Here is a 13,641-nt window from a genome sequence, read left to right as displayed (position 1 = left end):
CAGGGGGAATGTATCCAAAGCCTCTTCCTAGACAGAGCATGTGGCGAGAGGAGGGGTACAAACAGGCTAAGAACTGGTCTTTCAACATAGGTGTCTACTAATCTTGCATGCTACAGCTGTCTTGGGTGAGAAATATAGAGTAGACAAGAATTTGAGGATTTTCTGAGTGGTATCATGCATCTATATTCCTTTATTTTTTCTAAATTTCTTCTTGTGGGGCTTTTTGTTTGGGACTTTGGTGTACCAAAGGCATGAGCCCAGGACATACACCTGGATCAATGTACCATTTTCAGTTCTTCTCCCTAATGGGAATCATAGAATGCAGAGACCTCCTTGTGGCTTTAGCAAATGTTGTAGGCTCTCTTTTTTTATTTCAGTTAATACTGGCCTAAGAACTCAGATTGCTTAAAGGATTTCATCTTTTGTATGCAAAGGAGACCCACTCATAACAAAATTTGCTGTTACTGGACCAATAAATATGATTATACTGCCCAAAAAGAATTTGATGATGTAAAGATTAAGTAAAGTGGTTTCAGGTTTCAAGGCTGCTGCAAACTATAGATTCCATTAGCACAATAGATACACATAAGAACATTTCAGAGTATGGCTCCAATCTTGCGCCTATTTCATTCCCCAAGCAACCGCAATACACTAGGAGGAGTCAAGTAACAAACAAAAGGACTAATTTGATATGTCAAGAATTGTTGGTACAATCACCACACTTTAAACTTTAAATTTAAACTTATCTTTACTAATCTTGAAATATTAACAGATAGCCTTAATATGACAAGTGAAACATGGGAAGCATGGGGTGGACTGCTGGTGTTTGATACAATTCCTCATGATTTGAGAGCATAAGCCAAAGCAATATAAAGACAATCAGGTAGGTCATTTTATCAAGCAGTAACAAACAATAGCAATGTTTTTGAACAAAACAAACAATAATTGTTGGGGGGAAAAGTGGATCACCCGGCGTACATGGTCAACGCACCCAAATCCGGCAGCAAGCGCGACCTCAGCAGGCATGGCCTCGGCGCGCATAATCTCGGCGAGCGCGACCTCAGCAGGTACGGCCTCGGCGCGCACGGTCCAGGTGAGCGCGACCTCAACAGGCATGGTCTCAATTAGATAAAGCCCGGTTGACCTCGAGGCCGAGAAAGACCCAGTCAGAGGCTGAGGCCGACTCCCACTCCGCCGAAAATCAAGCCGACCCCTACATCGTAACGTTCACATAAAGAAAGAGTCACCAAATCCTCCATATCCGGGATCAAATCCCACAGTCTCCGCTACGACAGCTGTAAAACCTGAATCCTGGTAATCTCAACCAATGGCCAGCCAAATTCCGTGCCATCTAAGGTAACTCATTTAACCCAAGATTTGCGTAATCACCTCTGATTGTGAGTAACCACTACACCCCCTCCTATAAAGAGGGGGGGGGGGGGGGGGGGGGGCTCCAGGAAGAGGGGCATCTTCTCCCATCGCCAAAAAAGATCTCTCCATTAAGATATCAAAAATTTCCTCTCTGACTTAAGCATCGGAGGGCCTTCGCCGGATCCCCTGGCCCAGGCTTCTTGCAGGTTCGCCGGAGACAGCCGTCCGCCACCGTCCGCAGCCAGAAGCTCCTCCTCCTGGTTCGTGATCGCCCTTAGGTCCAATTTCCAGCAACAGTTGGCGCTAGAGGAAGGGACCGAGTCGTGATCATGAGACTAAGGAGCAGAGAGGCTTCTAATGCCTCCAGAAATCGCGCACCAAGCCCTGGCCGCTCGGTCCAGAATCTACCACCAAGGCCTTCGGCAGATCAAGCTCCGCAAATCCAACCTGAACAGTTCGATATGCTGGTGCAGCAAGTCCAAGCGTTAGCCACAGCGGTCCAAGGCCTGCAACAAGTAGAGGGCCCTCTCGTGCCGCCTCCACAAGTTCACACTCGATCGGCACTCCCTCCAGATGGGCTTGTGTCCCAAGGTCGTAATCACCATTGCTCCTCAAGGATCAATAATAGGGAACGGCGCCGACACCAGGGTTCTTTCCGGGCGTCCCCCGGTGGGAGCCGTTAAGGAGTCGTTAGGATAGAAGGCCGCAACCTTCAGAAGCCGGATCGACCCCGAGTTAGTCAGCACCGGGACGGACCACCACGGCGACTTTCCAAGATGGAGAACTCGACAAGAAGGTCGAAGAACTCAAGCAGCAAATCGAGGCGCTTCGGGATCAAAGAGTAAGGTGCGAGGGCGACCCTGATTTTACCACCAAGTCGCCTTTCTTCTGCCTAATCGAGGATGAACCAATCCTACCAAGATTCAAGATGCCCCAAATAAAACCCTTATAATGGGACAACCGATCCCCTGGATCATCTGGAGAGTTACAGAGCCCTCATGGCACTGCAAGGATCCTCGGAGGCTCTGCCATACAAGGCCTTCCCCGCAACCCTCTGAGGGACGGCCCGGCTTTGGTTCTCTAGGCTAAAGCCGAGCACCGTGTTCTCCTTTGAACAACTGGGCAGGCAGTTTGCGGCCAATTTTGCCGCCAGCCGACGCCAACGGCGAACGCCGGATTCTCTCCTTGACATAAAGCAAAAAGAAGGAGAATCCTTGAAAGATTACATTGATCACTTCACCGCCGCTACTTGGGAGGTCCGCGAGCTCGATCAATCAATCACCATGTCAGTATTGAAAACGTGAGCTCGGTCCTATAAGTTTCTCTTCTCCATTGAAAAGAATTTTCCTTCCAACTTCACGGAGATGCTGGCTCGACCTCGGAAATACGCAAAGGCTGAAGAGGCCATGGCCTCTCGGCGAGACGCCGCCGAACGACCCCCAAAGGGGCAAAAAAGGCGTCGCGAGGAGCGCGGCTGCCCAAGAAGTCAATCACCCTGCCGAGAAAAGAATTTGCCTCGATTGAGGAGCCCGCCTCATCGGAGGTCGCAGCCCCGACCGAGATCCCTGCCTCGGCCGAGGACGCCACCAAGGAGATACGGGAACTATACTCTCCTCACCACTACTCGAGCTGAGATCCTCATGGAGATAGAAGGCCGAGGTTATATCCGACCTTCACCGATGCGAGAGTCGGAAGCTCGGCAACGTTCTAGGAAGTACTATCACTTCCATCGAGATCACGGCCACGATACAGAGGAGTGCTTCCGACTCCGAGACGAGATTGAAGCGCTTATCCGTCGTGGGATACTCAACCGATTTGTACGAAACCGACGTGATGAAGGAGAACCAGTGGAGAACGTCGTGCCACCTGAAGACCAAAACAATAACAGGCCCATTGCCGGCACCATCAATGCCATAGAAGGGGGCTCTGCTGAAGAAAGCTCGGCTAAAGGACCTGATGAGAAGGAAGCCCCCTTGAAGCGCCAGCGCACGACAGAAGCCATCTCGTTCTCGGATGAAGACTTAAAAGGAGTCAAAACTCCCCATGATGATGCCGTGGTTATTTTCCTTATCATGAATAAGTTTGATGTAAAACGTGTTTTAGTTGATAATAGAAGTTCTGCAAACATATTATTCTATGTTGCTTTCCAAAAAATGGAAATGACGGAGGATCAACTCCGGAGAATAAACGCACCACTGGTTGGATTCACTGGAGATTTAGTCCCGGTTGAAGGAATTGTTAGCTACCTGTCACGGCCGGGCTCGCCCCCAGAGAGAGTACTGTGCAGACAGACTTCCTAGTAGTCCGGGTAGCCTCAGTCTACAATGCTATTCTCGGACGACCTGGGCTCAACGCCCTCCGGGCCTTAGACTCAACCTACCATCTGCTCATGCGGTTCCCTACCGAACGGGGAGTCGGCGAAGTTCGAGGGGACCACGCAACGGCCAAGCAATGCTACATGACGACCTTTAAAGCAAAACAACCGGCTAAAGCATCAGTTCAAGTCTCGACCTTGGCATTACATATTGAAACCCTGGAAGTACGGGACGAGCCTAGGAAGCAACGAGCAGAGCTCGGGGAGCTCTTGCTTAAAATTCCCTTGAGAGAGGACCGCCCGGATCAAACCGTACAGGTCGGCTCCAGCCTAAGCCCTCATGAGCGAGACCGCATGATCAAATTCCTCCGAGCCAATACCGACGTATTCGTCTAGTCGCCCACTGACATGCCAAGAATAAATCCTGAAGTCATGGTTCACCGACTCCAGGTGAGCCCAACCTACAAACCCGTCAGGCAGAAAAAATGGAGCTTTGCACCAGAACGACAGCAAGCGGCAGCCGAGGAGGTAGACAAACTCCTTGAGGCCGGCTTTATCAGAGCAGTCACCTACCCAGACTGGCTCGCTAACGTGGTCATCGTGAAGAAAGCTAATGAGAAGTGGCGCATCTGTGTGGACTACACCGATCTGAACAAGGCATGCTCGAAAGGCAGTTTTTCTCTCCCCAGGATCGACCAGCTCGTTGATTCTACCTCGGGACACCAGCTGCTAACGTTCATGGACGCCTTCTCGGGGTATAATCAGATCCGAATAGCGCCTGAAGATGAAGAAAAGATAGCCTTTATCACGGACAAAGGCCTCCATTACTACAAGATGATGCCATTCGGGTACTGCCGAATGACGTCCCGACCGAGCTCGGGACGCCCCGCTGAGTCGACCGCGAGCCAGGACTCCCTCAATCTCGGGTACTGCCTAATGACATCCTGACCGAGCTCGGGACGCCCCACTGTGTCGACCGCGAGCCAAGACTCCCTCGACCTCGAGTATTGCCTAATGACGTCCTGACCGAGCTCGGGACACCCCGCTGAGTCGACCGCGAGCCAAGACTCCCTCGACCTCGGGTACTACCTAATGACGTCCCGACCGAGCTTGGGACGCCCTGCTGAGTCGACCGCAAGCCAAGACTCCCTCGACCTTGGGTATTCTATAATGACATCTCGACCGAGCTTGGGACGCCCCGCTGAGTCGACCGCGAGCCAAGACTCCCTCGACCTCGGGTATTCCATAATGACATCTCGACCGAGCTCGAAACGCCTCGCTAAGTCGACCGCGAGCCAAGACTCCCTCGACCTTGGGTACTGCCTAATGACGTCCCGACCAAGCTCGAGACGCCCCGCTAAGTCCACCGCGAGTCAAGACTCCCTCGACCTCGAGTACTGCCTAATGACGTTCCGACTAAGCTCGAGACGTCCCGACTAAGCTCGAGACGTCCCGCTGAGTCGATCGCGAGCCAAGACTCCCTCAACCTCGGGTACTGCCTAATGACGTCCCGACCGAGCTCGGGACGCCCCGCTGAGTCGATCGCGAGCTAAAGCTCCCTCGACCTTGGGTACTACCGAACGAAAATCGGGGCTACAGTTCGAGATGCCTAAGGCAAATACTATGGATCGAAGGGCACTCAAGCCTGTAAAAGCTCACGATCCGAACAGCTAAATAACAGGTCGACCTCAGCCCGCACTACAACTAGATCTGAGCCCGGAGACTTAGTAAAATTCTTCAAAAAGCGCCGGAATTAGATTCAAAAGTGGATGATGCGCGAAGTCCTACCCAAAAAATCAAAAACAAAGGTTCGTTGAAAACACAAGCAAAGACAAATTAAAAGATGCAACAAAATTGAAGAAAGTATATATTTTATTGATAAAGAGCCCAAGACTAAGTACAAAAATGCTGGTCCTGAGGTCGGCCCGTTTAACCGTACAATGGTTTCAGCAGCCAACCTCATTTACAAATGACGAAAAAAGAAGAAGAAGAAGAAGGCAGAATCTCAGGCCGCCTCGGAAGTAGTGGCGACCTCGGCACCGGCCTCGGGGCAGTCCACTGGAGAAGCCTCGGGAGCAGCCTCAGGAGCCACTTCAGGAGCACCCTATGAAGCTTCTCCAGATGGGATCTCGTGAGCGACCTTCAGAGCCATCCCGGTCTCGGCCTCGACGACCGCCAGCTCGGTCTCGGCTTCGGGACTCTCGGGTGCGCTGTCATCCTCAGCGGCCCCTAACAAACGAGGCCGAATATTGCTGAAGTCGAGCTTGGGGCAAAGCCTTAGCACCTGGGCCCGAAAATTCTCGAAGCCGCGGATGAACCCATCGACCGTCTCCTCCTCTAGCTCCTCTCGGTACTCGGCTGACTCGCGAAAAATCTGCACCGCATTCCGAGCTTGCTCCATGGCCTTCTTCTCTCGAGCTTCAAGTTGCTCGATCTTCAGCCGAAGGATCCCCGCCTCGTACTTTTGGCCCACGAGCACAGACTGGGCGTCGGCTAAACGTGCCTCGGAGGCACGAAGCGCCGACCTGGTGAGAGCGTGCGAAGCCTCCTCCTCCTCAAGGTGCTCAGCCTTAAGCTTGAGCTCGGACTCGGCGACTTCCGCCCTCGCGGTGGATTCCTTCCACCTGGCCTCGGCCTCGGCGAGCTTCTTCTCCACGACCTCCTGCCCCTTCTGGCTCTTCCAGGCCTGGTTTTGATAGCTAGCCGCCGCCGAAGCTAGCATGTCAATTTCATGGAGGTGCTGTAACGAGGAGAAGTAAAGGTTAGCCGAGATTGAGAACTTAGAAGGATATGAAAATGAAAGCATGAGAAAAACTTACTCGGACGGCGGAGCAATAGACCTGGTCAACAAAATCGCTGACCCCGCCGGCTTCGAGCTCGGCTCGGTCAGCTGGAAGCAACGCACAACGGACGACCTCGCGAGCGACTTTACTGTTGTGGAGGGCCGAGTCGTCCTCGAAGACCAACCACTCGGGGTAGTAGGGCCTCCTCTCAGGGCGATCCTCAACCCCTGAAGAGCTCGGGAGGTTGAGTCTTGAAGAGTTCGGCAAAGAAGCGTGGGAAGAACTCGAGACCCCGAGACCGCTGCCCAGCTCTGTGTCCCTCTCATCACATGAACATGTTACTCCTATCATGATGCATGTATTCAGGATTTCAAATTGTTCACCAAAAGAATTCAGGTGCTAGCAAACTAACATATAAATAAATATACCTACATCACAACTTGCAATTAGAAAAGGAATGTCCCAAACCTGGATGATGCCAGAACTTCTCATTCGTCACCTCCCTGAGAAGCCGTTCCACTGATGTATCTTGGTACTGGAGGTTGTTTGAAGTCTGCTTCTTAGAGGGAAGATGTTTTTTGCTTCCCAATTTTTGATCTGACGTGCTCTGACCTGTGACAGAAGGTTTTCGGCATGAAATGGGTGGGTTCTTATACTGCCTGGAGTCTACAGGCTGCTTCCATGAAACCTGTCTTGGAATCGGTGGTAGGCAAGCTTCTGAAGAAAACTCATTGTTGTTCATCTTCTTAGAGCAAGATATTGATCCTGGATTAGCATCACCATTAGAATCAGCCTTTTGGTAACTTGACTCCACAGGATTACTTCCTTCACTGCTTGCCATGTCAGCTTGTTTCTGATCCCTGCTCATGGGCTGACTCTGTCTTTCTGCAGCCCTTTCAACACCACCAGGGCTAGCACGAGTCGTGTCTTTCACAGAACGAGTAATAATAGGTGTTGGAAAAGAAGTCTGCCTCCTAGGTGTTGAAGATTTCATAGGACCAGCTTGCTTAGCATCCTCCACATTAATAAAAACAGTCTGCCTGGCTCTTTTCTTACCTAACATTGCCTCCTTATGCTCATCAAGCTTTGGTCTCTTTGCAGGATTATTTGCAAATCTCAACGCATAACTGGCCTCAACTCCTTTGACCTCTTTGGGCTTGGCAATTGAAGAAGATTCTACCAAGCCATCTGCCAGTACATCTCCTTTTGAATTACAGTGTGAAGTTCTGTTATTCTCTGATCCTGATGGGCCTTGAACCTTTGCATCTTTAGAAGCATCTCCAACTTCATTATTGTTAGGTCCGAGGAGACTAGAATCACTGCAACTATTCTCATCAGCCTTCATAGGTACAGGCTTACTTTCTTCAGTTGCTCTTTGCATCTGTGAAATTTCAGAATTGACATCGTCATGCTTATTGCTAGCATTGCTTTCAACTGCATAAACATTGCCCTCTATATCAGACCATTCCCCTTCTTCCCTTTCAGCAGCTTGAGGATCCTGATTACTGGATGACACCAATGCTGAAACTTTATCATCCTCACTATGACTTGTAGACATTGATGTGGAGGCTTGGTTCGCATTTGAACAATCGGCATCAGGATTATGTTTGTAGCTCTCCTTTGAGTTCTGTGGGTCTTTATTCCTTACAAAAGGCTGAAAGCCTGAACCCGAAGAAGCATGTGTGAATGCATGGTTATTCACTATCCGCTGACAACCTTCTGATGCTGGAAACAAGCCTGAGGTGCAAGGATTTGAAATAGGAATGGACTTTTGGGGCTGGAGAAGGACAACACTATCTTTCTCATCTTCCTCTCCAGTTGAGAGTTCATTAAGGTCAAATAATGGCCTTCCACGACACCCCATTTCATGTGTAAATGCATATAAATTGGCAATTCAATTTTAATATCCACAATAATCTTCCTCAATTTCCTTCAGATGGAAAGACCTATGTCATGTCCATGCTATAGATCAATGACCATAACCTGGAAAAAAAACTCCTACTGGACTTCCCAGGTGATTGATTTCTGCAACTTCAGTTCAGAACGATAAAAATTACAGAGTGTTAAAAATATACAAGAAATTTAATAAACAAGAGGCAACATCATAACAAAATTTGAGGCTGTGTATTTGAACCAAAGGTGGGCACAAAGGTGCGGACACATAAGCATGGACACTGTAAGAACATATTACATGCACATCTAAAGGATGAGGTAGTAATAATAAAAAAAGTTCTGACATCTTATTTTAACTGGACATACATTTGAAAACAAGTTCCTCAAAGAAAAAGAAAAATGACAAGGACTATCACAACCTGCATGTATTGTTATTCAATAGGCTTAATTTTCACATCTCCCATTTCATAAGCCAGAGAAGGGACACAACAAGCCACTCTCAAACTTCAGCCAACCAAGATTGTTTGGATTCTATCCACTTCTATCAAGATTCTTTATTTTATCTAGGTCATATGTATAGCCACTGGCAAATTTTAACTATACAAACCTAAGCCCACCAAGACATGAATTAGGAATAGAAAATTAGTAGACTGCTAAGTTCTTGCAGCATTATAGCAGTACCCTGAAATAAGCAAAGAATACCTTTGATGGTAGGGTCTTTGAGTCAGTTGCCTCATAGATCAATAATTTATAGTCAAGCAGGTTCAGAACAGAGGATCTCACCACTGAAAAAGAGATGTCTCATTTATTTGACAGTTCTATTCTCAAAGAACTGAATCAAATACCCTTCCTGGTTCATGGAAGAAGATATACACACACACACACATCTTAGATAAGTTGCATTGATAGATAACAGTGGTGTCTAACAAATCGTAAGTAGAGATGCATTTATAGGATGAGTAAAAAGGAAAGCATGCAAGATGAAAGTTATCTAGTCTAAGCATGTGTGATATATATAGTTACCTCATATATTGTGAGTGTAGGCACAAAAACACACAACATTAGGTACCACTAGATGCCTCTCGAAACCCTAATTTAAAAAGAAAATACTGCTATCAGTACAATTGTACTTGTAAAAAGACTTAAACTAAGAGAATGCTTAAAAAATGGCATATAACTGTAGTTATCATTCAGCATTATTTTTACATCATATACACTGGTGTTATATTACATACTTAGTCCGTAAATTATCATCACAACCACAAAATATTGCAGAATATATCTATAAATTTGGTCAATCTAGGTTTCCTTTGGGAATTCACTATTCTTGGCATGACACAAAGGATGATGGGTGAATTTCTAACGCCATTTACTCTTTTTGACATTTAGCTAACAGTGATATGGAATACTTGCATGACATTGCTATTACAAGAACTCTAGTTATCCATCTAAAACAAGGCATCACTTGTTGAGAAGCCCATAACTTTGTCAACATTATGGTCCTAAATCATAGTGTGCTTATGCTAACACACTTACAAAGATAAATCAACAGCCCGTAATAACAATATATAGCATACTAGAAAGTGTGGGATCTTGAGCATGATCCTGTAATTATCAGGGGAAATAACCACTAAGTGAGACAAGTGGTCCTTTTAATACTATTTACACATGAGCATTCAAGTACCTCAACAAATACTTAAAATACAAAGGAATGCAACAGTGGTTGTATTTATGATCTTTGAATGTTTATACCTTAGATGTTAAAACCAAATCTAGATGTATGTAATTTTCTAATCGACATTTTCTATAAACATAAACTCCTTTTAACAGCACCAGACACAACTATAAACATCACTCATCACTAGCTCAGTACCTCTCAGACTTGCCACATTTTAGTATAAGATCTAAAAAAAAGGGACGGCGTAGTGCACTCCCACTATCGCGGGGTCTAGTGGAGGATCAGATGTATGTAACCTATTCAACCAGAAAATGCTTTCATGTTTTAAACCCATGACCTCCAGATCACAGTGGAGCAACCTTTCAGTTGCGCCAAGGGCTCACCCTCAAATAACGCACAAGATCCGTTTGATATAAATAATCTCTGTGTTAATCTATCATTCAGCTCTCTAAGTCAATTAAAAATGGTCTCTGAAACACCAAATAACCCTAATCCAAGAAATCACCCTTGCCTTCTACGCACAATCCAAATCTTCTTTTATTTAATTCTTGCTCTTACTCATCACCAAGAAAAGTTCTCTAGAAAAATTGCAGATTTACTTTCATCCAATAATACCCATTTGATTATCAAAATAATAGCAAAAGTCCATCAGTACCGCTCAGTCACACCACCTTCTACCACAAAATATGCACATGATCTGTTCGATGGAATTAATCAGCACCTTAATCTACCATTCCAACTCCGCAGTACATCCATAACTGGACGCCCTTACACCAAACAATCCCAATCCAAGAAATCAACCACACCTACACCACACCCGATCCAATCATAAAAACACTATTTACGCATCTCTTCACGCTCTTACTTTAAGCTGGCAAATTTACTCCTATCCGATAACACCCGTTCCATCCTGCTCATCGATGACGACATCATCGACTCCGAAGAGATCAGATAACATGTACGAGGCTCCCTCTCCCTAAATCAACCAAGAAAATCCAATTTTGACGTCGATTCTAGGGTTTATCAGAAAGACAGAATCCAGGCATCAAGAAAATAATTGGGGAGACTTAGGGTTTCACGAAGGTTAAGAAAGAACGGAATCTAGGGTTTACAAGAAAGGAAGGGGGGAAAAAAAGATCGAGGAGAGGAGATCAGAACTAACGCCGGGGCACGTGACAGTGCACGTGATCTTGATGAACGGCCGAGATCACACCCCACGGTTTGCTTCTCCATTGCTGATGTGGCAAGTTACACGTACCCTCCTGATTCATCTTGATGCACCCTCCTTTGACCGTCTCACAATAATAGATGGGGATTACGGGGATTACAGAGTGCATAGTGTTAAGTAGGAGTTTATTTATCAAAAGCGTTCAGGATAAGCATTAAAATACTTATCCAAATGGAAAATTATATTTTGACCCCTCGTATTACTGCTGGTTTGTTGCCAAAGTTAACTCCAAGCCCTTGGGTTTTCATGTTCTTCGTTTTAAGTCCATGTTTTATGAATGAAAACAAGAAAGAAATAACAATCACAAGGTTCGATATAGATGTCTCCTAGATGTCACTAAATCTAAACTTGATAGTCAGTGCTACAACACTAAACATGGCCTTAAGGATCTATCATTTTTGTCTGCTTCATAAGGGTTGAAATTTCAATGGGATGAGGGCATTCTAGTCGTCCTGTTTTGTTTCTGTAAGAAAACCTACATCCACAGCTTGTCTTGTCTTCATCCTAGCTGAAACATCGTACGATAGAGCCATCCTAGCCAGTAAATGCCTTCATCCAAGGATGATTAGGTGATTGAGGGCCCTAGAATTATTATATTTTTTTTTGTACAACGGCAACTCACTCTACTCTAGTGTAGGACCTACCAACAGAATCAGAGACTAGAAATTGACTCAGAAGCGAGAGAGGGGCCCACTGGTGTGGCCAAAGTATCTCCCCAGAGTGCTGCACAACATAAGATGCAACCCAGTCTACGGCCTTGTTCGCTTTTTGGTACACGTGCACTATCTGAAAAGCGCTGCAATCTCTCAGCATCAGCCTGATGTCGCACAGCAGGGGCCTAAGGACTTCACAAGTTGAGACATCACTTACCAATCTATCAGGTTCTCTCAAGCCAAGGCCTTCGCTGAGCGGGGACAACTCACAGCTCTATGCCTCTCCCATCCTAACCGGGACATGCCTTCATTTAAGAACAAGTCGGTGATCAAGGATTCCTGAAGTTGGAATTTAGTATGCACCAATGAAGGGGAGAGGGAAGAATGCTTCAGCCATAGGGGAACAGAGTGGAAGATGGCAAGGAATCAACGAGGAGGAGCAGCAAAGAAGAAAAAAAAAGAGGTCAGAAGGTTTGGGATGGGGTGAGTTTGTATTTTTTCCGGTCTTTAGCTTTGAAATTCTTGAAGAATAACATTAGTTGTTCTTTTCAGATAACTTTAATTGTTGGTCGCAAGGGTTAGAGGGGGAATTGAAAACCCATTCATGAAGGTGCATGAGTTTGAACCCCAAATATAATATTAACTTTTCATCAAAATAATATTATAAAAAAAATCAAAAAATATAAAATTGAATCCCGTATTCAATATAAATTTTTCATCAAAATAATATTATATAAAAAATCAAAAAGCACCCTACAGTCAACATTAATTTTTTCTCAAAAAATTATTATGTAAAAAATAAAAAATATAAAATAAAATCCCACATCCAACATTAAATTTTTCCTCCAAATAATACTATATAAAAAGTAATAATATATAGAAAAGTGAATGCATGTTGTGTATTATATATACATATGTCATATTATATATTTTAAAAATACATTATATAAGAAACCAAAAAATATATAAAAAAGCATCCTAAGCAAGTATGTATTCTATCCTTTATTTCTAAAATTTAGACAATATTCTTGCTCATCCTGCTCCTTCTAATAGTAATATTTCTAAATGCAGGAGAATGGCCACCATGTTAATTGCTTGGAAGATCAATTTAAGAAAATTAAGCAATAATAAAACAATTATGTATATACACTTAATGGAGTTTACTCATTTTTATTTTGTTTTACAATATGGTAGTTTTGTTTTGCTGCCACTCATGTGATATCCAGATATCCAGTAATAAGTTTCAAAAATTGAGAACTAAAGGCAAGAATGATTGGTTATGCATCTAAGCTTTGTGCAATAAAAATTACCATTTTTTCATCAAATCATATCATTTTTGCCTTGTTAAGGGCTCGTGATTGTTGGTTTATAATCAAAGTGCTCCAATAGCCTAGAAGGCCACAAGAAATTATAGTGTCAATTTTAAGTAAATATATGAATAAGACACTATGATCCAAAAAAAGTCAAAATATTCAACTAAAAAGGTTTTGTGCATGATGGACCAACACAAATAGATATACTTAGCTTATGCAAATATTTACCCTCATGAATCTGAAAATAGCAGGTCTTAATACAACCTCAGCAACATTGATCTACTACGACATGATAATATTAGCTAGGATTGTTTGATTGATAGAGAAATATTAATAAGACTAGAATTTAACACATGCTAAGCTCATATTATAATCTTATCACTCTTTTTAATCTATTATAATATACGA

General features: G+C 44.9%; 1 protein-coding gene across 3 annotated transcripts; it reads right to left on the bottom strand.

The window, feature by feature from the left end:
- Window positions 1–5,532: 5,532 nt before the first annotated feature.
- LOC103707104 lies at window positions 5,533–11,176 on the bottom strand. 3 transcript variants are annotated; one of them, XM_039129560.1, is made up of 4 exons: window positions 9,064–11,176; window positions 6,937–8,499; window positions 6,505–6,812; window positions 5,533–6,425 (listed from the first exon to the last, which is right to left on the bottom strand). In XM_039129560.1, the coding sequence occupies exons 2-4, from the start codon at window positions 8,330–8,332 to the stop codon at window positions 5,790–5,792; spliced, it is 2,340 nt and encodes a 779-aa protein (XP_038985488.1). In that variant the 5' UTR covers window positions 8,333–8,499; window positions 9,064–11,176; the 3' UTR covers window positions 5,533–5,789. The 3 variants fall into 3 exon arrangements, with proteins under 3 accessions (XP_038985488.1, XP_038985487.1, XP_038985489.1); XM_039129559.1 differs by having other exon boundaries at window positions 6,937–9,211; window positions 9,385–11,176; XM_039129561.1 differs by having other exon boundaries at window positions 9,385–11,176.
- Between the last annotated feature and the right edge of the window lie 2,465 nt (window positions 11,177–13,641).

The sequence above is a fragment of the Phoenix dactylifera genome, chromosome 8, assembly GCF_009389715.1.
Source record: "Phoenix dactylifera cultivar Barhee BC4 chromosome 8, palm_55x_up_171113_PBpolish2nd_filt_p, whole genome shotgun sequence".
Lineage (NCBI taxonomy): Eukaryota > Viridiplantae > Streptophyta > Magnoliopsida > Arecales > Arecaceae > Phoenix > Phoenix dactylifera.
Note: the sequence above shows the minus strand (reverse complement) of the source record. Positions and strands in the feature narration are given on the sequence as shown.

Bases quoted from the DNA above. Each gene is read 5' to 3' on its own strand.
- LOC103707104 (XM_039129560.1), bottom strand. From the start codon at position 8,332: ATGGGGTGTCGTGGAAGGCCATTATTTGACCTTAATGAACTCTCAACT. The intron at 6,813-6,936 runs GTTTGGGACATT...GCATCATGATAG, and splicing joins GAAGTTCTGGCATCATCCAG to GAGTAACATGTTCATGTGAT. The intron at 6,426-6,504 runs GTAAGTTTTTCT...TCCTCGTTACAG, and splicing joins TCTATTGCTCCGCCGTCCGA to CACCTCCATGAAATTGACAT.